Genomic DNA, 27,665 nt, shown 5'->3' with positions numbered 1-27,665 from the left:
AAAAGAAACTTCAGCAGCAAAAAATAAGAACTTCCAGGTTCAGTTGCAATGACTTTTAATTGCACCTCTATTACAGCAAATTTTTGCATTAAGATACGCACCCAAGGTTCAGGTGTTTGAGCTTCTGAAGGCTGCTAATCTGTGTAGGCAGCTCCTCAATCTGGTTGTTGAAAAAGTTGAGCACTTCTATATTTCTCAGGTCTGCGATGTTTGCTGGCACAGCTGTGGGAAAGTTTTCACAGTGAGAGACTGCAATTAGAGCAAGCTACCTAGACTAGAGATGCTCTGCTAGCACCTGGTGTTTGCAGTCACTGCAGTACAAGGAGCATCTCATTGTTACTGCAATAAAAGCAAAATTTATGTTCAAAAAGCCTCCTGTCTGGAATTCAAAACTTCAAAAATTACTATCAGAATTGTAAGATATTTTGACTAACAAACACCACTGCAGAGAGAGAGACAAGGACAACAAATGCTCTTATAGACTAACAAACAGGCACAGGCTGTCCTCTCAGTTCATGTAGCACACACAGGTCTCAAAAGAGCAGAGCTTAAGAGACTCGAATCATTTCATGATTTAAGTGGAAAAAAAATGAATGATACAAGTAGTTATACCAAGACAGTAGTTGTACTAAAGGTCTTAAGCAACAAGAAAAACAAAACCTCATTTTTAGCAATGGCCCATTCTGCTTACTGCTTAAATAATCTAGTATCCAAGTTCTTGGTCATTTAAGATACAACAAAATTTATAAAAAATTAAGTTCAGCCCTGAAAGAAGAACTGTTTAGCCAAGCCTATTTTCAGTTACCTCCCTTGAGTGACAGACTGATCAATACACACACATGGCTACAGTGGATTACCAACAGATCAATAATGGTTGTTATTATCTAGAAACATGAAATATAAGGCAGAAGTACAGTATGAATATGTCTGTGCTAATGAGCTTAAAAACCTATTCAGATTTGCATCTTTTCCCCTGTAAACTTAGTGAGCTTAAAGCAGCCAGCTGAGGTGTAAAGGAGGTTGGCAAGTCACCTCCACTGAAGCCTGCACCTGTGTTCAGTATTCACCTTGGTTCAGTCTCAACTTTGACTGCATTAGGAACCTGCAGAGTGCACATCTAAATAATTAGAAGGTTTTATGAGGCCATGATTTTCTTTTATTTGTTGGTATGAGGCAATCTCAGTCTTAAAATGGAGTCAATAATGTTTACAAAGCAGAACATTACAGTATGTCACATTTACTAGATTGTAAGTCTGATTACATTGTAAACAATAATGGGATCCCTAACGAAGACTCTAATTACACTACATAAATATTACTGTTGAGGGTCATATTCATTGCAGGAGGCTTTTAGCAGACTTTTTTATAAAGTCATTAGGTAAATCTGAACATGTAAAAGACCTCCCTTTGCAGTATTTTCCAACTAGTCCATGCCTATCTGTCATTTCACGATAGTGAGAATTATGTGCCTTCAGAAAGTAGAGTAATGTACTACTACTGCTGTTTTAAATTATCCCTAACAGAAGTTAACTGAGGATTTTAATTGACATAATTCAGCTGTTTCCAGTCTCAATATTTCACCAGAACAGTAATTACCAATATTAAAATGTTTTCATTTCAGAAATTAGACTTTATAATTTGACTTTGATGATATGCCATGGACAGGCAAACCATGTTTCTGCTCTTCTCAGATACTATGTTCATGAAGACTAGGAATCAGAACTACTAGCAAATACTAGGTTTAAGCCTAAACAATATAGAGACCAAACACAATTTGCCTGAAGTTATACAACTGAGGTAATTAATAAAAATTTTGTTATGAAGGTTTTGGCTTTTTGACAGTGTAAGAGGTTACACTGCTCTAAAAAACCCTACAAATTGGCATCACAAGATGACCCACTGTGGTCATCCAATTTGAACTATTCTGTGATTCTGTGACCCAGGTACTGAGCTACCTTGAACTAGCAACAGATTTAGTGGATATGTTCTTTCAAATACCTGCCCAAACCAGCTTGTTTCCCCACTCTAGAATAAATTAATTCTTAAGTTTATCTCTCTCTTCTGCCTTAAACTAGGGGACTGTGGAGAGATAAAGAATCATTTCGAGGAAGAAGGTGAACACTCATTTAAAAAAAAACAAACAAAAAAAAATCCCACAACAAAAACAAACCCCACAAAACAATCCAAAAAAACCCATGAAACTACACAGAAAAAGATGACATGCAGACATCAAAGAGACAGGAAGAAAACAGCTTCCAGAGATTTGTTCATGAAGATTACATTTGCACTGAAGATCCCACCATCAAAGAGAACTCTAGTTTCAATGAGTTACAACACAGCTGAAGAATCTGAAATTCTACCTGATCATCCCACTTGCAAATATGGGGCAAAACTCAGCTACCACTGGCTAGTTTATTAGAGGTTTTCAATTTGGTTTTCTTTCGTCAGGGGACAGGTATGAGTAAGTGTCCCTAGGGAACAACAGGAGCTGTGCCCTTGCACAGCTTCTGATGTATCTGTATAATTCCCCCAATACTGTATTTTATGTTGTGAATCACACTTAGGATACTTTATATCATTATTTTCTCCAAGATATACTAAAAGCTGCATAGGTAAGCTATTCAGCAAAGGATTTGAATGAAATACTTTGTGTCTCACTCTGTTAAATTAAAATGAAAAGCCCTAATCCACAATTGTACTTTTTGGTTTGGATGGAGGGCATGGAGCTATTTCGTGAGAAGGAAAAACAGAAAAGTAGATCAAGACCAGGCTTTTGGTAGGGAAGAGCCAGGACACTTTTTCTGTAACAGTTTATTTTGTGGTTCAACAATTCAGATTCGTTTGTAATATGAACGAATGCTCTCTTGTATTCAATGAAAATGAGAAGACTGAAAACTCCTGTACTGGTCTTGTAGCTAAACTGCACAGGTTCAGTACCTTCAGGTCCAAAGATCAGTAGTGGTCAAGCAAGGCTGACTAGTCATATCATGTTCTCTGTTCTGAACTTTACACAACCCAACTACCTTCCCACTGTTATGTTGCAAAATTCTTCCCAGATATATAGCAGACTGCCAAATCCCCAGACATTCATGTTCTGGCAATACTGAATTCCACTCGAGTCACCTTCTCATGATGAGCTGTGAGAGTGAACTGTCAGCATCCTGGTTCCATTCACCCACATATTTACAGTACGATCCACAGTGTCTTAACAACTCTTCTAAGACCATCTGCTGCCCAGTGTCATTAACAACTCCCCCTCAGCAAATGCTAGTAAAATTTGGCAGCCCCATGCCTTTGCGTTCTCCTGTGAAGCTTCAGTCACATCATGCAGCCCCATTCATATTAAGTCGCACTTCACAAGACCAGGAGCAGCTTCCATCCCCTTGTTCAATACTGGAAGTTGCATACGGTGATTCACTGTGACAGCTGTAGACTTCACCTTGATTTCAAGAGGTTGGCTGACAGTGAAAGACAGGGTCTACAGGCTGCTTACAAGGAATATGAGGACTTTGTTCATATTTCTGGGAATTAGAACTGGCAACTTGTTATCTTCAAAGCATTTATAGTCTTTTTTGCCCTGAAGTTAGAGGCAATTCTTTAGACACTAAAACATGTTCTCATCAGAGCAACCTTTCATTCAAGGTGAATTATTACCTTTTATTCCTACATAACCAGCAGGTGTTCAAAAGTTACGAAATTATTTCCAAAACATAGATAAGGAGGACTAAATGCTACTATTTAATGCCTATATAATCTGCATCTAGAGTATCCTGGATCTAGGCCTTAGTTCTCTTCCCACACTGAGAACCAGACATGATCTTTACTAGAGGTCTGATGTTGCCCTCTGTTGGAGAACAGATACTGGGCTAGAAGGACCTTTCATCCAAGACAACTACCCTGCAGAGCAACATACTAAGAACATTCAAATCAGTGACAACAGCTTGGAATTAAGTGTCTCAGATGTAACTCTTTCTCATAAAGCAGAAAGTCAAAAGGTTCTCATGCCACTACCTAGAATTGACATCCAAATCCAGTTCCTTTTGTATACCCAATCTTTGACAAAGGAGGAAGAACACAGAAAATGGAAGATAAGGAGATTTATTATTTTCCCTCCAGTTCCACTCTGCCACTCCTTTGTCATTCGGTTAGGTCTTTGTGCAGCTGAAAATGCACAGGCTTCAGAAAGTCTTTATTTCTTAAAATAATCTCCAAGATTATTTCTCTTAAAGCATCTGTGAAGACCTGGAAAACAACAAGGATCCTTGCTACTTTAAAAGTAAACATACTTGGCTGTTTGCAAAATTAAGTCTCCATTTCCTTTCACTTGAAAGATGAAACCTAGTCTGGTGGTTTTTTGCATTTAGTAAGGACCAACATTAAACATTTCTGAAGACACTCTTGGTAAAAGAGATCTATATCAAAACTTCCTTTACAATTTAAAAATAAAATATAAAACCTTTTAGATAAGGAAGCTCAGATGAAAAAAGTGACAAGAATCAATAAACTACCCAATTGGATAAGTGAAATGATCGAGTAAAAATGTTAGTCTCCATGAGATGAACACATGGTATGTAAACTTCTTTAACCATTTAACTTAACCTTAACGCTCAATGTTAAAAATAAACACTGTCCCACTGCTGGTTGGAAAATGGCATCTGTAATACCTTATCATGCATAAAAATGTGCATGAGTAAGGTTGCAATCTCCTTAATAACTATGATCCAAAGGCTATAGAAAACCTCCAATTGAATTCAATGTTTTTTGAAACAGACATCAAGTGAAATAAGAATTTTAATTTTTAAAAATAAGATTAGTTCCTTTGACATTCACATTTTTAAAACCTTTAGGCTGCACAAACCCTGTTTTTTTCAGAATGTTTCTTCTACTTAATGAAGTAATTTTGCAGTACCTAGGAACATGATGTTCAGTAGTACTCCAAACCTTTACAGGTTCTAAGGGAATATTTATCCAGAAGAGCTATTTAAATAGCACTACTTGACAGAGAAGAGATTTATAAGACTATGCCAGTTTCTCATTAAACTGTTCCACTTAAAAGCTGGTCAAGAGTCATACAGAGTAAAGAGAACTCAATACAGACCTTTGAGAGTCCTACCAGTCCACTGTGGATCTCAGGTAAGGTTTTCTTGCCAAGAGCAAAAACCCACTTTTTAAGCCTAAAGTAAAACCTGTGGGCTGTACAATACAATAAACCCAGTTCCACAGACTTGCTAATCCAGTTAGCGTCAGCAGGAACTTTTCATGAGTAAGGATCCCTTAGTGTAAAGGTCATAAAGGCATGAAATGTTACTCACATTTCATGGGGGAGGAAGAATTTAGAATACTAAATATATAATGCATTCTGTGCATCCAATATAACTGTACTCATAGAGTTAGAGTCATGTTTAGATTAATTTGACAAGGGTTCTGTTATACTGAGAGAGAAGCAATCAGCTTCACCAAAATGAAAGAGGAATTAGCTGAGGGAGAACACAACAGTTTTCATTTTAAATATTCATAGGCATGCTGATATCATACTTGGCAGTTAACTGGAGAGAATCCTGATCCCAACTGAAGCATACAGTACTTAATTTACACACTATGTAGTTCAAGTTTCCCCTTTTGCCCTCCCTCCACTCTTCCAAAGATGGATATTAATCTTCCTCACTCTGAAAACATTAAAAACAAACTTGTCTCCCTAATCTTCAACTCCTTCCAGAAACCAGCAGGGTTTTTTTAATTGCAATTATCCACAGAAGTACCTCAGTTATGAAACTGTTTTTATGAATATGTTTAAATTATACTATAGCTCACTAATGTGCTACTGTGCTAACAAAGCAATTTATCAATAAACAGTTCTAATTTAGAAGCCAGAGTCTAAGGAGAAGTGCAGTGAGCTCAAGAAAGGCTGAGAGGACACTGGGAATCAAGTGACATCTAGCGAAGACAAAGGACAAATCTGTTCTTCTCTGAGAAAAGAGCTTAAGATGAACTTCAGAGTTTGAAGAGCAATACTAGAAACCAGGGGCTGAGGTTAGGAAGGTGTTACTAGGTTGAAAATAAATCACCTAACAGCAAAGAACTGAAAGCACATCAAAATAACTCACAAAAATCTGATGTTTATTAGCTTTTTTACAGCAGTAAGGAACAGCGCAAATAAGGATGGGTATAAGTATGTGGATATAAACATACCTCTTCATTTCTACAAATAATTTTGAAGAAAACAGAGTATTAGCCAAGCTTTTTGAATTAATGTGACATGAAAATACTGTAGTGGACCACAGCATCTTTAGCTTCAATAATCATTTTGTGAGGAGTGCACAGTTCAGCCAAGATGCTTTGCTGTCTTATTTTTAAGTCAGAAGGAAAAAAAAATTCACGCAGTATACTATGGAAAAAGTTGGAAGTACACAGGCTATGCAACCTTGTTACAGGTCAGATTATCTGTATATTTTGATCTTTCAACAACAGGAAATGGTTAAGATAAATAACTTCTGCAGGACTAAAGAACTTGAGTTGATAGCATTAAATTTAGAATTATTAGGCGTCCATCAAATGAAAACAGTCTCTCTCACTAAATCTCAGTGAGCCTCCTTCAGATGTTTAGTCATGATCTTTTCAGAGTTTTACACTACTGCACAGTTGCCAGCTTTACATAAATCAAACTGTCTGAAGTTCATCCAGCATGTTCACCTTTCCCTTCCTCAATATTCTCTTCACTTCAGTCTATTAAACATCTTGTCTGCAGTTTACAGATGTCCTGAACACCAGGCCTTGAACCAACACCATAGGTTAACCTCAAAGGTGAAGGTCACCTTCTCTTACTCAGAAATACCCATGTAGTTGGGTGCTTAGCAGTGCTTAGTAACAGAATTCTGCTTTCAGCATATCTAAAGAATGGTTCAAAATTTCAGTTTGCGTTACTTGGACAGTATTAGCAGCTTACACTTTCTATACCATTGAAATGTTTTTAAGAACTCACATAGGACTATTTTTCACTGCTACTTGGATCAACTGATTCTTCCCCCAGTTCAGCATTGCCAACTGCTGTGCTGACATTGCTTAGCAGGGACACCAGCCTGTCCTCTAAACACACGCACAGAAGAGGCTGCAGTAAAAGAGCTCACTTATCAAAAGCAAAGTCAGCACATGTGTTCCTTGTTCCAGTCCTCAGAACTGGAAATGAATTAAGCTCCCTCCTAGTTTGGGCTCCCTATACCCAGTACTTAAAGCCACATCTTTCAGTCTGTACAGTACAGTCCTCCCTGTGCCTCTGTGATACCTTCCCCCAGGCTTCAGCTGACTATACATTTCATTTCCAGCTATGGGAGATATTGAGTCAAGAGCAACAGTTACCACATTGCCCATCATCACATAAAGATCAGGAAATTATTTCACCCCAAGGGTTATGTCACAAGACATCAATGGAAAAAGTAAGAGGCCAGATGGTGAGTGGTCTGAAGGGAAAAGCTGTGTCATTATCCGCTTCAACACACCTGACTACTAAAAGAACAAAAAGAATACACAGAAAATAAAGTACAAAACCAAGTATACCAAACTAAATCCAGTTTCCTCTCAATCTAGACCAAATCTACCTTCTTGTCTCTGTCCTTCCATATTAGTATGAAAAAAATTCCACTTGGCTTGTTAAACAGTAAATTCTGTAATACAAAATTAAGCTCTTTAACAAAGTGAGTTCCCTTTTGCACCATTCACTAGCTTTGAAAATGCCAACTTTAAAATAGTCTGGATCTGGGCAAGAGGATTTCAAATCATTTTCCATTACAATCTGTATGTACACATGGAGAATTTATATGGGACAAAAAAATTACAGTTAATTTAAGCCACTGGGAAATAAGTGAAGACACAAGAAATTTGTACTAACACGTCATAAAACATCAAGACCAAAAAAAAGGAGTTAATATGTTTGCAGGTGTCTTTTAATAAGAGAACAACAGCTTCTGAAGCACTCTGTTAAAGGCAAGTGATTTGTGTCTACATTTTTAGTATTGATGCTTTACTTACAATGCAAAACTGACTCTGTTGCCATACAGCACAAACTTAACAATTTAATTTATGCATAAATTGGGTAGTTTTAGCATGCACCCTTATACCATTACAGCACAAAACTCTTTCATATTCTGTTTCATTCTCCCAAAGCTTCCTAAAACCAAAATTTATATTATTTAAAGATAAAACGCTCTACCATCTGTACGTTCTCAGAACCAAAGGTTTGGGTTTTTTTTCAGGAAGGAAAAAAGCTAACAAGTATTTAATCTAAACATTTTTGCAGAACTCAGATATCACAAATTTAGTGAGGTATATGTAGAGGAATCTCCTTTTCCCTCCTTCTCATGTCCCCCTTTGCACTTCATTCCTAAAGATATTTCCTTTTAGAGGTCCCTGCATCAGAAATATAAAGTAAAACCAAATCAAAATATATAAAAAAATAAAAGGCTTACTGTCAATTTAAAGCATCACTCCCATGCACCGCTGATAGGCCACTGTCAGGCACAAGTTCCTGTGCTTTGGACTCAACTCTAGTCTCACTACACAGACAGCTTACTTGCACCCTTTTGGGGCGTATCATGCCAGTACAACAGCATGGAATGACTTATCAGAAGGAAGCAGAGGCAGAAGCAAAGTAGAGGAGACTACAAGAAGCAACAAAGAGTAAAGAATATACAGTCATCTAGTTTCTTCCAGAGGTCAGCAAGTTTGCTATATAAATAACCTGATACCAGGCAAGATGCAAAGTGTCAGACAATACCAGTGGGAAACACCCTAACACATTTCAGCAGACTGGAGAAGACAGAGCAGCTAGACTGGGAAGGAATTCAGGACAGACAGATGCAGTGCTGCTTTCTGTCTCTGGAATACCTCCCATACACCCAGGTATCCACTACAGCCAGAAAGGTGACTCAGAAAGGAGACGTCCTAATATAAAAATGAAACCAAGAGATTTTAGCAGCATGTTAAATAAGACCCAGGACACAGTCAAGAGGGTTAACAGCAACAAACTGACAAGCTTCTGTACTGGTTACATACAGAGCACAAAACAATTTAGAAGATGGCAGAGCAAAGAAGCAGTAAGTCGTTGAGCAGAAAAAAAAAAAGTTTTGAACTGCTCTACTGGAAGAAGACAAAATGCAAAAGGATGATAAAGGGTGACTACACGGCTGTCAAAGAAACATGATCAATGAGACACAGGTATTCTGACAGGATCAGAAAGTGAACTCTAACAAAATTCAGGAGTAGAAATGGGAACCAGCAACAAAAACCTATTGAGTCACCTCACAAAAAGAAAAGGACTAAAGATGAATAAAGGATTACATTAGAATCACGTGAAAAGCAATAGAAAATGCACAGAACAGCACAAGACATCAGCTCAGGAAAAAAAAAAAGAGGACAGAGAACACGACATTAGGTAACATAGAAGAGGTCTGATGAAAAAATAGTTGTTCCAGATCTCTCATCATTTAGACATTTGATAATAGTGGGTAAGGAATCAGAGCACGAGAGCCAAAGGATAGAAAAGTTGTCAGGCATGACCTCTGAATAGCAAGAAACTACTGAGAAAATTTAAAGGCAGCACAAGAATATGGTGAAACCAGTCAGCACAGATCACCTGAGGTTAAGAAGACTGAGCAGAATAGCAAAAACTAAGTTATATCCACCACCACCTACCAGACAGGATGAAGAGCTACCAGGAGCATGAGCTTCTTCCCAGGAAACAAACCGCTAAAAGTATTCAAACAGTGACCTCTAATGGACAAACCATACAGTACTGGTACTTCCCTGGCAGCAGGACCACTCCAGGTGCAAGCAGATAATGACACAAAAGCTAGAATCTCCGAATAGATTTCTCCAAGTGATTACAAGGTCAATTAATCACTGCTGGTAGGTAAGGCAAATAATTGTTAGCGTAGTTACAATTCATCAGAAACTTACAGCACATCCTGAAATAAGTGGAAATAAAACACGACAAGCTGGCAGTCATATGGATGATGACCAGCACTACCTGCCATCAATGCTGAAAGTAACCTTTAACATCCCAGCTTGCTTTCCAGTCACATCTTCCCCTCTGTGCCCTCCTGGGGGGGACTGGTTAACCTGAGCTTCTAAAAGCTCTTCAAGCACACTTCCTATTCATGATGTAGTACAGGGATTTTAATTGTCAAAACTTTATCACCACACCAAGTAAGGATTCCACATCCTATATTAGAGTGTGAAATTTTGTATATGCTTTCAGCAGCTGGAGACTAACGTTGAGCTAGCCTAGCTCTCTAAAGTCTACAACGTTCAGTACCACTTCACACTTAATGGCAAAATAGGACACAAAAGCTAGTCTGCTAGGAAAAAAACCATGAGGCAAGGCATAAGCCACATTTTTTATGCTCTAACAGTTCCCTTTATAAATGGAAGTTTCTCTGTTGCTAATTCTACTCCAATTATTGCTCACTTACAAATCTAGTGGCAACAAGGGGACCCAAAGCTGAAACCTAATCTACCCTGCTGACTTCAGCCTCCAAAGGTACTTTTTTCCAGTCAAAGGTTGTTGCTCTAGCACAACCAATTTATAAAGGAAAAAACCACAAACCCTCAGCCCTCAAGACAATGTGATACACTGCTTGAAATGATATGGGGGCAAAACTCAGAGTAGAACAGACAGACAAACCTGGTGATATCCCTTCCTCTCCCTGATCTGGCCTTCCCAGAACATCAGCATTCTGCAATTCCCAACCTGTTCCCCAGCACCATTACGAAACCACACAGACCCCTTCTAGCTGAAGGGGTCTGAACAAAGTAGGACCAAGTTTGATTTCAAGAACTTCTGTGACAAATTCCTTGACACATGACTGGCACAGCCACTCCATGGAGCATCAACATGAGAAGAATCATGCCACCTGGCTCTGCAGAACATGCAGATCTGTAACAACACCTGAAGTTCACTTGCACCCCACACAGAGGTGTCAGAAAGAGCAAGTGGCCAAGATTGCTGCGGACTTCCAGCTACATTCCACTTGAACTTGAGTGAAGCAGTCCTAAGCAGAAATGCACAAAACAGGAGAGTGGATACCCAAAGAAGTTACTACCGTTGCACATACAATTCAGAAACAATATTTGTGACTGACCAAACTGATCAAGTGTGTTTTCTACAAAAGTATGTCCTGTGGCTGCAACTCCTTTCATGCCCCTCCAGTACAGCTACCCTAACTCGCTACCACTATGCACGTCATAATAATGATCCCACTGAGCAGGAGGTGAAGGTCACCTGTATGTCCCTCAGCTAGCATCAAATGACATGGAACAAAGACAACTTGGTCACATCTACCCAAAGTAATCCACCACACTGAAGGGCATATATCTATCATTCAGCTGCTCATTTCCACCAATCTGAGGAACATTTGTCCGGACTTTTATTTCATTTATTTTGATGATAGCTAATGGGTAAACAGACCCCTGGGTCAGGATCAGACAACCTATGCAGGCTAAGAGTGTCTTGAATTTTGCTTCTCAGCTGTATACTGGATAGAAGGCTTTAAATCCCAGTACAACATACAGAGACACTGGCCCATAAGTCCTACATTATGTTAAAAAAAGCATAAATATTCACTTTCTCCCTCCGCTTTCAACTGGACTTTCACAGAGACTCCACAGCAGAATCATTACAGGTTTGTCACTTATGCAGCAACTGGTTCAAAAAGACTGCAGAATTGCAGTTATTTTTCTTTCCCCAGAGTTTTGCTTCTGATTTTGAAGAACTTGAAAAAGTTCTCACCAAGCAGGAAAGGACAGACTCAATTGTTTCAGAAGGCACCAAGAGAAAAAGCCAATTCAAGACTCCTCCATTAGCACAGCACCAGATAGCTGAAAAAAAATTCAGCCTAATATGCTCCAGAAAAAAATCAATGTGCACTTGAGTACATCTGATAGTGAATGATTTAGACACATATGTGCAGTAAGAAGGCCACACTAGAAATATTAACAAAATCCATACCACAAAAGTATTCTGAGCAGTATGATGGATTTAAAGTGCAAACTCCTCATACCTGCTAATGAAACTTAACTGGCAAAAATATGAAGTATGTTTACATAGAAATATGCATATCCAGCTTTTACCTGTATCTATTCTTCCAGATAGACATATTTACTCTAAACAGAAAAAAAAAAAAAGGCAAGCAGAACACTCATTTAAATGGCAGAAAACTAGTAGAAGATGCTAATATGACCTTAGTGTAGCATGTCAAGTGTCACTGCCATCAGCTTCCTAGTCATTTTAAGAACAATCTGCTAAGACAATTAATTACATAGCTTAAAAGATTAGGTCAACAGTGTCAAATATGAGAATATGAACTTGAAATTTAGCCTTTTAAAAATGTGTGCTGTCTATTTAAGTGTCAACATTCATTTGTGAAAGAATAGTAAGTTTCAGACTCAATGAGTTACTTCTCAGGAGAAGCAGTGGTCTTACCTTCCCATAAAAGAAACCCAAACACAGCAATTAGAAAGGCTGACAGAATTCCTTGGCTGAGAGAACCCATATATTTGCAGCCTGCTGATCTAATGGCTACTTTAGAAGAAAGCAGTAACTAAAGGCTGAGATTTAATATAACACAAATTTATAACAGTGGCAGTCCTTAAACTGGTATTTTGAAAACTTAAACTACTTTAAAGAAAGAGTATACTCTGGATTTTTCTTGAATAGTTAAAATAAACCTAAACACATCCTTCTTGGACACTCCTTATTACCATATCTTTCCAAGTCAGGTCTACAGCTAAGACTCATAGCTGGGACATAGGTTAGTTACTTAGCTTTTCATTCTGGTGCTCATGCTGAAGAATGTAACCCCTCCCCAAGCTCAGATCTGACCAAGCCAAGTTTGCCATGATTCGAGTCTCTGTGCAGGAGTTTCAGCCTGTCTCCTCTTCCTCAGAGCAAGGCAGATACCTACTACCTGCCCAGCCAGCTGTGTGTTCAGCTGAAATTATCCTTTAGCTACATTTAAGATTTGTAAGGTGTCATGTGGAAGAGATGATTCAGTTTGTTAGATGTCAACAGTTGCAGGAATTTTACAATCCCAGAGAAAGAACAGCCAAGATTACAAACAGTAACACTTACAACTCATTTCATCCTTGTGCCAGATAAGCAGCTACTCAGGCAGAGATACCAGAGCATCAGAGAGAAGTTCTGCCTGGCAGCACCAGGTACCCAACTGTGGGTGAGCTGTCTGACCACAAGCATTAGATAGAGGTGTGCAGAATGAACTGTTATCTCAAGGTGCCCACAACCCTCCCAAGTCTGTAAAGAAAGCTGAAGTGGCTGGATCAAATTAACTGCCTGGCTTTCAAGCAACTCAAGTTAAGACAGGCATCTCCTTACAGTACCTGAGAGAACACAGAAGCCACCAGCTGGGTGGCCCCACAGCCCAACTCCATCAGTGGCTTATAACAGATGCCAGACGGCAAAATGCTCAAAGAAAATTTACCACAATCTTTCCCAAAACATTCTCCCAGCTTCCAGCTATTTGTAACTTCATGATCTTCTAAACCAGGGATAGAGCTGCATGTTTAATAGTGATGATTAGGATTTTTCTTGCCTCAATTTGCCCATCAATTTACCCATCAGTCATCATTTACCTGATAGATGGCAGGAAACTGTTGGTCACATTTATAATTAAGTTGAGATTCTTTGAAAACTACAATAGGGACAAAACCAAATAGCAATATGCCAGTCGAGAGGACACTACACAATCAGAAGCAAGGCCCAGAATAACTAATTCATACTTCTCACAGCCATTCACATAGTCCCCATAGTTTCATCTATTTACTACTAGAAACCCTTTAAGATACACATTAGTACCCAATAAACTGCATCCAGATAAGTGTTTAAGTACTAGAACCTAAGAATATTTACATTTTTCCTCATGCTTAATCCTCTGCAAATGCTCAGAGCCTTTAGTGAAATTTTTGCATTAATTCATATGTTTTAAATAACATACTACCTTACAGCTCATGCAGCAAGTAGTGCAAGAGTTCAATAGGTTGGGTTTTAATGGATTGTTTTTTGGGGGGGGTTGTTTGTGTTTTTTTTTAAATCTATCTCAATTTGTAAGGATTTCCTTGAGTACATGCTAAAGCACCTAACCAGTCCTCTCATCAACACAAACCCATTTTGGTGGTTCCATTCCCCTCCCCATTTCATACACTCCTCAATTTAGTTCCAAAAAGGGAAGGACTGGTTGAGAGAGAAATCCACTGGCATGTGCAGAGAGCAGACAATGACAAGAACATCAACAAAACCAACACTTCTCTTTAGAAGATGCACAGCAACAATATGAGACAAATTCACTGCTTGAATTTCAGCAATCAATAAGCAGGAATGTTTCAACAAGACACTGATGGATAAACCTGAAGCATTCTACTACCAAAAAAACCCAAAACAAAAGAAAACAATCCCCCCCCAAAAAACCCACAAAAAACCAAAAAAACCCACAAAACAAAACAAAACACAAAAAAAACCACAACCCCCCAAAAAAACAAACAAAAAAACTCCCCAAAACCCACAAACACTTCTGCCTTGCAAAAGTCAGCCTGATATCTGCCTCCACCAAGTTACATTTCATGTTTACATTGCTCTCATTACATGCTATTTACCAACACCTCACTTAAAGGCTTCTTCACTGTGGGAAGCAGGATTCACAAGGTAATAACTGAAGGTAGTGTGTGCAGTACAAGCAAGAGAAAACTTACACTCAAAAGATTTATTTTTTTTTTGACAGAAGTATGCTGCTTGACTCCCATGCCTGATGCTTACTTTCAGTTGGCTTTGCTCACATATGTTTGGTTATAGACATAATGCAGTGGAGCTGTAATCTGTTTTGCTTCAGTCAAATTAATTATCACTAAAATGTAAACCCTATAATTTCTGGTACAGTTAAAAATTTCAGAAGTCCTCATCTAAACATAAGGACTTTGCAGTCATGGTAGGAAATGGATTTCTGGCTGAACTGGTAACAAGACTGAGAATTCCATATCTTCCAGTACACTGCAGATCTGTACTGAAGATGAAAAGGCATGTTGAACATGGTTGCTAAGTCACATCCTCAACCTCTTTATTTTTAATGAAGTGCTAAACCAAGAAGTACTCTTAACAGTGACATTGTGCTCTATTACAAAAAAATATCAAACTAACAGTGTCACCTTTTCAACTCAACTGCCTGTAATGAAGTCTAAATACAGGAATATACTTACATGTAAGCTTGTTGTGACTCAGAACTAGCTGTGTGATATGAGACAGCGTAACTGCAAATAAAGAGAGAAAGAAATTAGTTTATGAACGTGGCAACTGAGAGCTTGCATCTATTCCAGCTGAAAATAAAATTCGAAAGTTATTCTCTCCACTCCAGTAACTTCAGATTCATGTGCACTGTCACAACAAACAAGACAAGCTCAAGACTAAAGGACACATCCAGCTACTCCTCTGTCCCCATTTCTGTTACTGCATCAAACACAACTTGGGGAGCTTCTACTCACTGATACAGCAGCCCCTTTCAGCTAACCCTTGAAAAAGCTCATGACATAACACAGGCAATTATAACCTGTTAGCAGAATGAAAGCTGTCACTCACAGGCACCATCAGATCAGAAAGTTCAGTGCAAAAAAAGAAAGCATCACCACAGTTCCCTATGCAATTGCAGCTTGTGGAGGAAGGAAAGGTAGGGAGGAGAAAGGAAGAAACATTGTACCCATCCTAAATTTCTACAAAAATATGAGCACTTTAAGTACTGCCTGCACCACCTCACAATACAGAACAGGAGGACAGGGAAAGAAGCCTATAGAAAGTCTGTAAGAATATTGTAGGAAAGCCAGCACTAAAGGGCAAAAAAAGACCAACACCACCTCACCTCCATACTAAAAGAGTCAGTATCTTGCCACAAGCACTATGATAACCGGGCTCTGAGCAGGTGGGACCCTGCATCACTGCTGCCCAAAGGTCCCCCAACACCCACGCTGAACTGTGGGTACAGGGACTGGGATGTCAAATTGGGCAGTCAGCCACAGAGTGGATTCTAAAAGAAGTTCTGCACTATTTCTCTTTTCCCTTTGAAGTTGATGGTTCCTATGGTTTATTAGAGCAGAACAAGGACCGAAGGTGTCACCACACTTCTGTGGCCTAGACTAGTTCATTCCAGTTTTGCAGAGCTCTGACAGCTTCACAGAAGAATCCAAAATTCAGACAATCTTTTCTTTACTTTGTCAGAGTCCATAATGAACTTCATTACATTAAGACCATTGATCCCCACCAAGTGCCTTTTAATAAGCAGTTTGAGAAACTACATGAGGAAAGCTCAAATTTTGTTCATATAACCACCAATATGACAGGACTTTCTTAACTCTTTTCTGCTCATGAACTACCTCTTCCATGAGGATATGACTTCTATGAACGATTATTTGTTAACGCTAAGGCTAGACATGTCCAAGGTATCAAAATAAAACAAACTCTTCAAGGTAGTGACAGGAAATGGTAAGGTCTTCCCCTCCCCACGCTCTACTAAGTGAAACACCCATTATAAGCATACAAATCAGAATGACAACTCACATGGACTAAAAAAAGTGCTGAGGATTTGCTGTTTCTGTGCTCAAGATGTAATTCAATATTTAAAAGAAAAGCATGCCAAATAATATTTAACTCATACAAGAAGCGAGCTTATAAGGAGACATCACTCGCATGCAACTTATTTGCACCACAGAAGTATAAAGTCACCGAACTGCCCCAAATGCTAGACAGCAGCACATATGCAAATACCTGCTCTGGATCACCTACAAACTGAACAAAGAAAATTAAGTATTTACTACTAGAAAACAGAGATTGACCCTGATTAATCCACATGTCCACAGTGAACCTGTCCTGCCACGATTTCATCATGTCTATGCATAGGAAGTGTGGATGCCTATTCAAGGGCAATAAAGCTTTGGGGATGCAGATCTTGGTCTCTGAACATAGAACTCCTGATGAATTTAAATACCATAATAAGTTCGGTGACTATTTAGTTTTAAAAGGTAAGCCTGCTGACTACACCATCAAGCCATGTGCACTGCTGGCCTTTAACACCACAGGCTTACAAGCATTATTCTCACTACTCCCTCTCCTTTTCTGTCACATCACTTATTCTTCAACTGAGACTATTTTCAGAAAGGCTTCTTCTCACATACCTATACAAAACAGAACAAAGTCCATGTCAAAAATTTCAAGGCCAAAATCTCTAGACATTTCAGTCTGGACTTGATTGTCTAAATTCGACTGAAGCCCAGACATCTTGTCTGAAACTCCACTATCTCAGTCCATCCTGATGGACAAAGAATCCCATTGCATCTTTGACCAGCAACAACAGGTCGACATCCCCCAAAGGAACCAAAAGGGCTACATTCTAATACTATTTGAAAAAGAGCAAAGGTTTAGGTCTCTGTGCTCTGGACTACTTCCAGCAGCAATTTAGACATATCCAGACAGAAAGATTCTTCAATCTTGAAAGATCCAAAGCTACTACCAGTTCGGAGATGGATTTACAAGCATTTTAAGAAAGGGAGCCTAGACAGAGAGTGGCACTTGGTCACTCCTCACATGAAGGGAAATTTGCTCACTTACATTAAACTCTCCTATGTGAAACAACCAGTCCCTGGAAATAATGTGGTTTTCCATACTCTGCCACACACCTACTCCTGTGAAAAGGACCATGGTGTGGGAACAGTTGACTGTGGTTTTCCTTATTCTGTACACAAAGTCAATTCTGCAGGACAACTAAACTACAAACTCTGATAATGAAGACATGTATCTTAAGAAACTAGTTAACATCCCCGAGTAACATCTAGAATGCTGAAGGGGGTCTGGTGGGGCCATTTTGGTTTGGATGCACACAGCCCAGGTAAGCCTAACTAGCAGGACATGCTGAGATCACTCAACAGGTCAGACAATTCAGCCTGAGTACCAGTCTCCTGAGAATGGAAGGGCACAGAGATTCCCACAGGGAATTGCTATAGCCTCTCTATGATGCCACTGGAGGAGCTCCTGGACACTGCCTTGATAACACTACAGTCATTAGAACACAGACAATAAGTTATTGTGATTTCAAGAATGCACCAGATATTCACACAGAAGTTTGAGGGTCAGGATAATACCTACTGCCAATTTACTTGCACAGTAATTACAAATTCTCATTATGGTCCCAGTCCCACTATTGCTTCAAAACAGAACAAAACAAAGGAAGAACATTTAGGCTCTTCCCTTTTGGCCCTAGCATCAAGCCTTTTTATATAAGGCTGCCATGCACTGCAAGCTACCTTTACATAAAATATCTGGATGACACTACTCAACCTATTTTTTTAATAAAAGGAAAGAATAAACAAACAAAAAACCTCCAGCCCCTTGCCAAAAAAAAAAAATCAACAAAAACCCAACTAAACCCAGGGTAAAATAAATTACAAAAAAAAACCAAAAACACCCACAAAACAGGAAGACCCCAGCAGTCTTGCTGAGCCAAGATAAGACATTGTCTGTCCCACTGGAGGAGGTTAATACAGGATGAGCATTTCAGTATTGTTACAGTAGTTTGCCTTTTCATCTTCTGTGCTTTGGTTATTTTAGGAATGAACAATTACATCAACACTAACTTTCTGATAAATAATTCTAGGCATGTTAATTCCTACCACACAAGCATGTACTTTGTGCAAAATATGAATAGCTTACAGATGGAATGATAACGAGAGCAAATTAACACTTACAGAGTAAATCTCCCTGACAACAGAGCAGATGCCTCAAGTTATTTAGGCAAAATAATTCTTTAATTCGTAGCTTCTTCATATCAGCCTCTTGAAAGACACTTACATTAGACTGGTCCATACTCCCACGAACAATTCCATAGTTGTTGATGGCTGTTCAAAGTTCTACCAGTAAGTGCTCTAACCACTGCTAGGCCAGGGGAAGGGCACATCCTTCCCTACGTGCTGAACCTGCTTGTTCACCCTACAGGGTGTCTATTGACGCTCTCTACCGTTACCCATCCATAGTGGGTGCTTTATAACAAAGGTCATCTATTTATGTCATAATATGAAAGAAAAAAACCAAACCAACACCATAGAACACTTCCACAGGGCAAGATATTTTTTAATACGATTTGTGTATGGAGGATGCACAACTATAGTGCATATATGTGCTCACAAATGGTATAACATTTCTTTTATTATATGCTGGAATAATAAGAATAGTCTTTAATGCTCGAAACTGTTTCACGTGGTCTTTGAATTAATATGACAAGTTAAGCACAGAACATTCAGATCAAGGGATATTTTCCGTCTCAAATGAAATCTCCTTCCTACAGAACTTCTCTGAAAAGAGCTTTCTTGTATTAAAATTCTGAAAGCATCAAAAATTTAGGTGCTCTAAAAGCCTGTAACACAATTCTAGTTTGTACTTTAAGTCATTAGAAGGCAACATGGAAGTACCTGGATTTGAGGGACATTCCAAAAATAGAACTCCATTTCTAATGACATTAATAAACTCCTGAGCAAGGAGTGGTTAAGGAACTACTGAACTTTTCTTTGGTACTCTGAATGCCACATTATAAATAAGCTGGTAACTCCACTCTTGCTAAAAACAAAAGTGGGAAGAGATGTAAAGGTTGCCAAGATGTAAAGGTCTAAGCTAGCTTCAGACAGCTTCAGATATCAAGTGTCAATCTCTTTTCAGATAGAAGTATTGCATCTTGATTTGGAAAGAGACATTGGTATTTGACAGAGGCAAATGTTGTCTGTTTTGTATCTCCCACAGCTGCTACAGAGGGTGGAAGTCAAGGCAAAAGAAAATACAAGTGGTGACTGCCTTGTACTGTAGCAAGTAATTCATTAGACTGAAAAGAGAAACCAGAAGAGAATTGTATCCAAGCCAGAGCATATATTCCCCTTTGCTCCTCTCTGCCCCCATATAACACAGTTTTCTATGTCACATTTTGTTGGGTTTTGTTTTTTTTTAAACACACATGACAAGAATAGGTCTACACCTAAGGAGAAGGACTGGCACACTGAACAGATGTTGCATGGTACACTGCTTCCAAATCCTTGTGCTTGCAGTAACTCTAAGTTACTCTAAGTGAATTAAGTTAAGAAAGCTTAAATACAAGTTCACTAGTCACTCTGCAGCAAGTACTCAAACATGCAGTGGGGCAAGGCTTGTTCCTTTCCTTGAAGAGTAAGGACTATAGTGAGCAGCTTACCTTTAAGAGTTACTGGCCCCTGTGGTAGGGGCATTTACCACCACTAAATAATTACATGAGACAAAATCTTCATCAGGAGTTACTGAACACAGTAACTTAGGCATATCCTCCAAGCTACCAAGTCTTTAAACCTCAAATAGCTAAAAATGTTCCCTCCAATCATAGTCTAAACTTACGCTTACCTCTGAACATCTACTAGTGGCCCTTCTAAAAGACAAAATGCTGTGAAAGAACAGTTGCTGGGCATGAATAGTGATGGTTGCTTTTAACAGAGATCTTTATTTTGTGAAAAAAAAAATTAAAAATGTTGCTGAAAAGGCAAGCTTTAACACTGCCCTGGAAAGATACCCAACACACAAGAAAGGAAGGTACCAGGTCAGACTCATTTAGCTTCCCTGCCACTTCCGAGAGCCAGAGACAACCAAAATACCCAATCTATACTAGAAAAGACCACCCATTCAGAGTCAGATGACAGAGTTTGAAAACAACACATTTAACATTTTCTCAAACCATTACCAAAAATTCAGAGGTAATACCTATTCATTACTTTTTTAAAGGCATATCTGGCAGAAGGTATTCCTCATCCAGAAAGCAAATATCTTGACAATAAAAAAACAAACAAAAAACCAAAACCAAACCACAAACACTAAAAAAACAAACCAAAACAAACCCCTCAACTTATGCTTTCTCTGTCAGGGAGTAAAGTAACTGAATAATAAATTAACTTAATAGAAATCAGTCATCATTTCCTCCTTTCCTAACTTTCATCTCAAATTGGAGAAGGCCCCAAATTCCCATGCTAGATCAAGTCACTCAGTGCACACCAGGAGTATCTGCCCACAGACTTCTCTGATGCAGTGCAGCCTAACCAGGGTACCACAAGTCTACACTTCATGAAGGGAGCTCCCTGTCAAAGACACCTCAGATGCTTAATTAGCAGCCTGGTATCAGGGACCATCTGTGGACCACAGTGTCCCACCTTGTGGTCCCTGGTTCTGCCTGAAAAACAAACCCAAAACAGTCTTTGCACAAGAAAAACTTTTTTTCTTCTTAGCGTTACCAACATGCTTCAACATTATCTTTTTTCCCCACCTAAAGATCAAAGCTGGTTAATTAATTATGTGTTTAGTGTTAATAACAGGCACCAAGCCTATTTAACAAAACCAACTGTTACAAGTACTCTGTTGCTGCCTCACACACTCAATGTCTATCGCTACCTGACAGGTATAAATATAGTTCTGAAAACTGATCTGTAGTTAATGTGAGCTAAACACTACTTTGCCTCAAATAACTGCCCGTCCAATAGAAATACAGTGAAGCTTTCTATTTAATGTGAGTTCACATGTACAGTCTTTACATCATCATCTTCCCAAAATCCCACACACAACCCAGACGCAGGAAAAGAATTAGTACCAGATGAAGACTTCAGTACAGAACCTAGTTCTGTTAAATTCGACTTAAGACTTCATCCTTTACTGATGTGACTGCAGGTACCTTGGTGTGCTCCTGACCCTGCAGGTAATGGCATAAGCGAGCTATACTCATGTCCATCTTATAAGAAGAGTTATGTACATTTGCTCCTGGCTGCTATCAACTTGTTAAAGAGGTAAACCAGGATACAGTTACAATTTTAAGTTCCTGGGTTGGTTGAGATTTTGCTTTTTTGTCTCACAACTTCATGCATTCAGGAAAATTTCAGACTGTGGCACACTACAACCACTCACGACTTTACCTCCCTGCATACTGGCTGTGCCATAACATCATGTGCATTTTTAGAAAAAGCAAAAGCAAGGGAAAGGCACCTGACTCTTCATTCATGTGTTCTCCAGAACTGTGACAGCATGCTGTTATTGGTATCTTCCATTTGATGTAAATTAACCACAGCAAATGCAACATACCAGCAGCAACATCCTGTCACGGTTCAGGAAGCATGTGCAATCATTTAATATCTGAAGTATCATGCTGCTGTATTTGTAATACGGTGCTACTGTCCTCTCCTTCAGAGACCAGCCATGCGTAGTCCCAGGGTGATTTCACCCTATCCCTTCCTAAAAACTGTGGAGATGCTCCTTGGCTGGTGTTTTTGTTTCGGTAGCAAGGCAGAGAGGAGGCAAAGTCTTCCCATCACTCAAGTGCCAGAATGCCAGCAGTGCGACAGGGAACGCTGAGCGCTGCAGGTCCCGGGAGGGAGCCCCGGCTCCCCACGCCGGTCCCTCCGGTGCAGGGCTCCCCTGGACACACACGGCTCCCCGCGGGGCTGACGGGAGCCTAAAGCGGGGCGTGTCCCCCTGCCCATGGATCTCTCCCCAAGCCCCCGGTGCCCAAAGCGTCAGGTCACCCCTGCACGGAGGAGGCTCGGGCAACCCCGCCGGGGCAGCGGGGCCGGGGCAGCGGCCGGAGCGGGGCGGGGCGGCCCGGTCTCCCCCCGGCCCCGGCCCCGGGCGGCGGCCCCGGCTCGCCCGGGACAAATAAGGAAGTTTCCGCGCTGTGCCCGCCCGCCGGTACCTACAGAGGCCGGGCACGTCCAGCATGCTGGAGATGCCCCGGTCGCACATGTCCACCTCGGGCTGGTTCTTCTCCCTGCTCTCCTCCACGATCTTCTTCAGCGACTTGGACATGGTCTGGGAGGGGCAGAAACGGACACCGTGAGCCGTGAGCCGGCCGGGGCTCCCACCGGGACAGCGCCGGGACGGCCCTGGCCCCGAGGGGTCCGAGGGCAGCGAGCCCGCCCGTCCCGCGCCGCCGGCGGGCCCCGTCCCGTCCTGTCCTGTCCTGTCCTGTCCTGTCCCGCCGCGCCCGCCCCGCGGGCCAGCCCAGCCCAGCCCAGCGGAGCACTGACCGGGATGCCGGCCGCCCTCCCACCCCCGCGCGGAGGGACAGGCCCGCCACTTCCCCCGAGGGGACTCACTGCGGTGGTGCGGCGGGACGCGAGGGGATACGGCGGGACACCAGGCAGGACACAGCGGGATCGCAGGGGGAACGGCGGGCGGATCCCGGCGGATCCCTGGTCTGCACGCGCCCGCCCCGCCCCGCCGGGCCCCGCCCGCCGCCTCCCGCTCCGCCCGCGCGCGCAGGCGCAGCGCAGCTCCCGGCCCGGAAAGCGGGGGCGCGCCCCGGCCCTGAGGGAGCGGTCGGGACAAGGGGAATTTAGAGCCCGGTGAGGTTGGCAAAGGCTTTCTGAGGGAAAAGACATTATAAAAAACCCCAAACAGACAAACCAAAGGGAACATTGAATCACCGGTTTCCATTTCTTAAGGTGCCTTCGTGGATTGTCTACTCAGTGCAAAGCTAGTGACAAGGCTGGACCGAGGTTCTGTGCACTTTTAGTTGATCTTGTCACACCATGATGTTGGAGTCACAGCCTTACTGCCCAGAATGTATTTATGCTCTAACATCTTTGATAGGAGTTAAGAAGCTCCTACTTCCTGTTGTTCCACAAACATGGAAGCTCCGAGCGATTAATGGCAAAATCTGTAAAATTACCTAAGGCTAGGCTACCTGTTGAGAACCAAAGCTTTGAATTTTGCATATATGCTCCATAGTGTTAGCCTAAAATAAGCTAGCTGAAAGATGATGAGCAGAAATGCGCCTAAGCCAGCAAATAACAAACTTTCTGGAGGCACAACTTCAACTTTACCTTTTTTAGGAATGTAAGGATTTAGTTATGGGCTGCAGAACTGTAGCATGTTTATCCCCAGATGGTGTTTACTACCTTGAGCCTTTCCTGAAGTTACAGGCTGCTTTCAGGTCTTTTTTACAAGATACAAGTGGAAGACCTTCCTTTTATCTGGATTTCTCAGCACAGAACACACTGTCACTCACATGCACAAGACGATATACAGCTCTTTTTTGTCTACAGGAACATGAATCTGGATCCCTTTTCTATCTAGAAAATGCCCTGATTGTCACTAGTCAGTTGTCCCAAAGATGTAGGTGCTAACACGTCTGCAGTTCTTATTTCAGGGAGAATGATTGCAGGCTTCATTTAGTAGCAAAGGCTCAGGCAGATTTATTGTCTATAAATATGGTCCTAACTTCCTTATTCCAACAAACTGCACATGTGACTGTAACAAGATACTCGCAAAACAGTGTCTTTGTGGCTAATGCAAAGCTCACCTGGCTTCTCTCTGCCCCATTTATGCAGTGATCAGAACATTGTACATTGCCTAGATATCCACATTCATCCCCTACCATAGAAGTATTTAATTACTCCTCACTTAATAAACATATTTTCAGTACTCCCTTTTGTCAGGATTGTGGGGTTTTTTAACCATCCACCTAATTTCATTATCCTGTTGTTATGTAACAAGTTCATCTATCACTCATACCTTCTATGCAACCTCCTTTGGTTCCTGCTTGAGCAAACCTTTTGTCTAAGTGCACAAATCCATACCCCAGTCAGGTCCGTGCTGGATTTGGCAGAGGAGTTGCTGTCGAGCTTTGCTTTTAAAGTTTCTCAGCATCTCGTGGAGCACTAGATACCAGTTGTCTGAGAAGGAGTGGGAAAGAAGGTACACAAGCCACACTGTCCAAGGGTGAGGTCATTTCTTGGCCGTGAAAAATTATGCACATTTTCCCTTCAGCAGTCAAACTCGTGAAGAGTCATTTCCTGCAGGGGGCCTATGCCACTGCAGTAACCCAGTGGCCCCTCTCTTATCCCCCACCACCTCTTCCCAGTCCATCAAGTTCTTCTGTAACCCCTTTTGCCCCAAATATCCTTAGCTCCTGCTGTATACGCCCTGCTAGAGGCTGGTCAGCCTGTGCCTGGGGACCAGCCAGTGGAGCCCTCCCCACATGTACAGTGCTTGAGCTCACAGTACAGGCTTTTCCAATTTAGGCCATCAAGCTACTGATTTTTTGCTTATGAAACAACTACAAAATATCTTTGATATCTGTCAGATTTGTTCTAAATCTGTCACTTGGCTTAAATGTGAGATGAGCAGATGCCTAGATTCTTTGCAGAGGCTGGTATATGCCTTCTGTCCTTAGGACAGCAGGCTAAAGTAGGTGACTATGAGGTAGATATACGGCCAGGACTGTATGACAGAGCTGCAGCTGGCCTGTAGTGGTCAGAGGAGGGAAAAGTTGCCCCTGCAACAGTGCTCCCAGCCTGCTCTGATCAGGCAGCGAGTGCTGGATGTGCCTCCCACTGCTTCCTCTCACTGTGCTGGGAAGCAGCAAGGGGATCAGTGGCTCTGCCCCTGCCCTTGCTCTCGCTGTCCTAGGTTCTTCCAACCAAGGAATCGAGGTTTTGCATTATTATTCTATTTTTATCTTTTTTCCCCTCCAAGAAAAGCTATGATAATGGACAACATTAAATGCAGGGTTAGCATGTGCTCAAAGCGATACAACAGCAACATGGCCCTGCAAAACCACTTGTGTACATTTGGGCACTGCTACTACAAATGTATTCATCACCATTACACTAAGTGTGATAAGTGGCATGCAATATTTATTTTGCTGATCTTTTTCTTATAAAAGCAAAATTTGGCCTCTATTTTAATTATCATTTAATAAACATTTTAAACATTTACTTGTTAGTAACCCTGTATTGTTGCAGTGGTTCTGTATTATGAACAGTAGTCAATCCTATGAATTTTTGTTGCATTTCATTTAAATTAGGATTGCAGAATAATTCTGTAGTTTTAGTTCAGCAGTTGACAAAAAATAATTATGCTAAATATGTTAATTCTGATGCCTAGGACACTTATCCTGAGTTGTTATGGGAAACTTAGACACCTCCTCCTTTGCTTTATGAACCAATTGAAAACTGTTTTTCAGTCAAAATTGCTTTGAAAATTTAACTAAAATTAGCTAATGTTTTAAATTGACCAGCACCATGATTTCTAGCATTTTAGCTGAATATCTTCTGTGTCCTTTATTTCAAGTAACTATAGTCCTAACAATATCTCATTGTGGTATTATTTGTTATTTATTGTTTATAAAGACTAATCCTGTCACATGAGAAGAGCAATTAAAAACACTGCTATGGACCTTTTAGTTCTTATTCTTCAAATCTTGGTCTTCAGAGGGCTTACCGTTCATATGTAACTGCCTCATAACATTACCTTTATATAAGAATAAATATCTATACTAACATGCAGAAGATGATTTATGTGTAAAATGAAAACACGCAGGCTCTAGGAAGTGAAAATATGCACTTCATTATCTGTGCTTTGTCATTGACAGGGAGAGGTTGTATTTGTGCAGCTATTACAGTATGGACATGCGGCATTCACAACAATGACATTTTCTATAAAATAGCAATGTGCACAGACTTAAAAGCAAAGATATTCATGGCAGCATTGTGAGATGAAGCTATAAATCTTATTAAACACAGATTTTGTCTTTTGAATTGTACACTGCAAAAAGCACATAGGAGTTTCATGGAATAATTCTTTTTAGATTATCTGCTTAGTTCTTCCTGTTTGCATTTTCTGTGCATTCATTTTAAAGCGTTTTAAATTACTCCTTACCTTCCAAGATAGAAACATGGCTTAGCACTAGCTCTCTCCTCTAAGGACCTCCACTTTAATACTTCTGCAGTTGGTACTTCTCTTGTGGTTCCTCATATAAAATGTTAGAGGACAGCAGTGGGTTACTTTGTTCCTGTTTTTTTTAAAAGAATGGGTTTGATAATTTACTCTAATTTTAGACTTTGACTATTTTTGGCGAGAATCAGTTGGGCTAGATCAATTGAACCTTGTACCAGGAGCTTCATTCAACAGTCTTCATGAGCACAAATTCCCTGCTGGACTTTCTTTTTTTTTTTTTTCCCTCTAAATAACCTCATGCATTTTACTAATTTGTAAATAAAATTATGCATGAGTATTGAATATTTCTAACATTTAAAGATGCACCAATCATTACTTATTGTTAGACTAAAAAAAAACTTAAAAATTTCTCTTCCTCCCATTACTAGTGCTCTTCAGTCTTTTCTTCTGCAGAAGTTCAATGATTCTATAAAATTTGATATTGTGACCAAAGTTCTTGCCAAGAGCAAGTATTTATCATATCCAAAGATGTCCAATAGCATTTAATCTGCTTTGAAGTGAAACCTTTTTTTTTCTTAGCGAGATCAGCCTTTTTGAAGTACAGATTTCAGCAAAGTCACCAGTTTAGCTAGAGTTCCCCTCTAGAGCTTAAGGCCAAAGGTTGTGTTACCAGAATGGCCTCATGCACATCACAGGCCACCAGATCATGTCTGCATACCAGTCCCTAAGCCAGCAGGAGGCCAGCCCCAGTGCAGCAAGCACAGGGACTGGGGTGTCCTTGGGAAACTTTGTCTTTAAACTGTATCACAAGTGACTGATACCAGTCTCAAAAATCCACTAATGAACTTCATTCATTAAAACCATGTACAGGTTTCTGTTTGTCAGTTTATGCTCTGTCACACTC

At 40.4% G+C, this 27,665-nt stretch overlaps 1 protein-coding gene across 3 annotated transcripts in view; it reads right to left on the bottom strand.

The window, feature by feature from the left end:
- Positions 1-27,665, bottom strand: part of RSU1 (Ras suppressor protein 1) — a 104,952-nt gene extending 77,287 nt beyond the window's left edge. The window contains exons 1-4 of one of the 3 annotated variants that reach the window (XR_003536225.1): positions 26,744-27,665; positions 22,777-22,888; positions 15,253-15,303; positions 102-222 (exon numbers count right to left, since the gene is read on the bottom strand). Coding sequence is in view for 2 of the 3 variants with exons in the window: in XM_027695565.1 (XP_027551366.1) it covers positions 102-222; positions 15,253-15,303; positions 22,777-22,888; positions 26,744-26,761 (302 nt within the window). In the remaining variant the exon portion in view is untranslated. Of the gene's footprint in view, positions 1-101; positions 223-15,252; positions 15,304-22,776; positions 22,889-23,175; positions 23,307-26,743 lie in introns of those variants that run through there. The other 2 variants (XM_027695565.1, XM_027695566.1) reach the window with 2 other exon arrangements.

Source organism: Neopelma chrysocephalum, unplaced genomic scaffold (assembly GCF_003984885.1).
Source record: "Neopelma chrysocephalum unplaced genomic scaffold, ASM398488v2 Primary Assembly neopelma1_102, whole genome shotgun sequence".
NCBI classification, from domain to species: Eukaryota; Metazoa; Chordata; class Aves; order Passeriformes; family Pipridae; genus Neopelma; species Neopelma chrysocephalum.
This window is presented reverse-complemented; position numbering and strand designations above follow the sequence as displayed.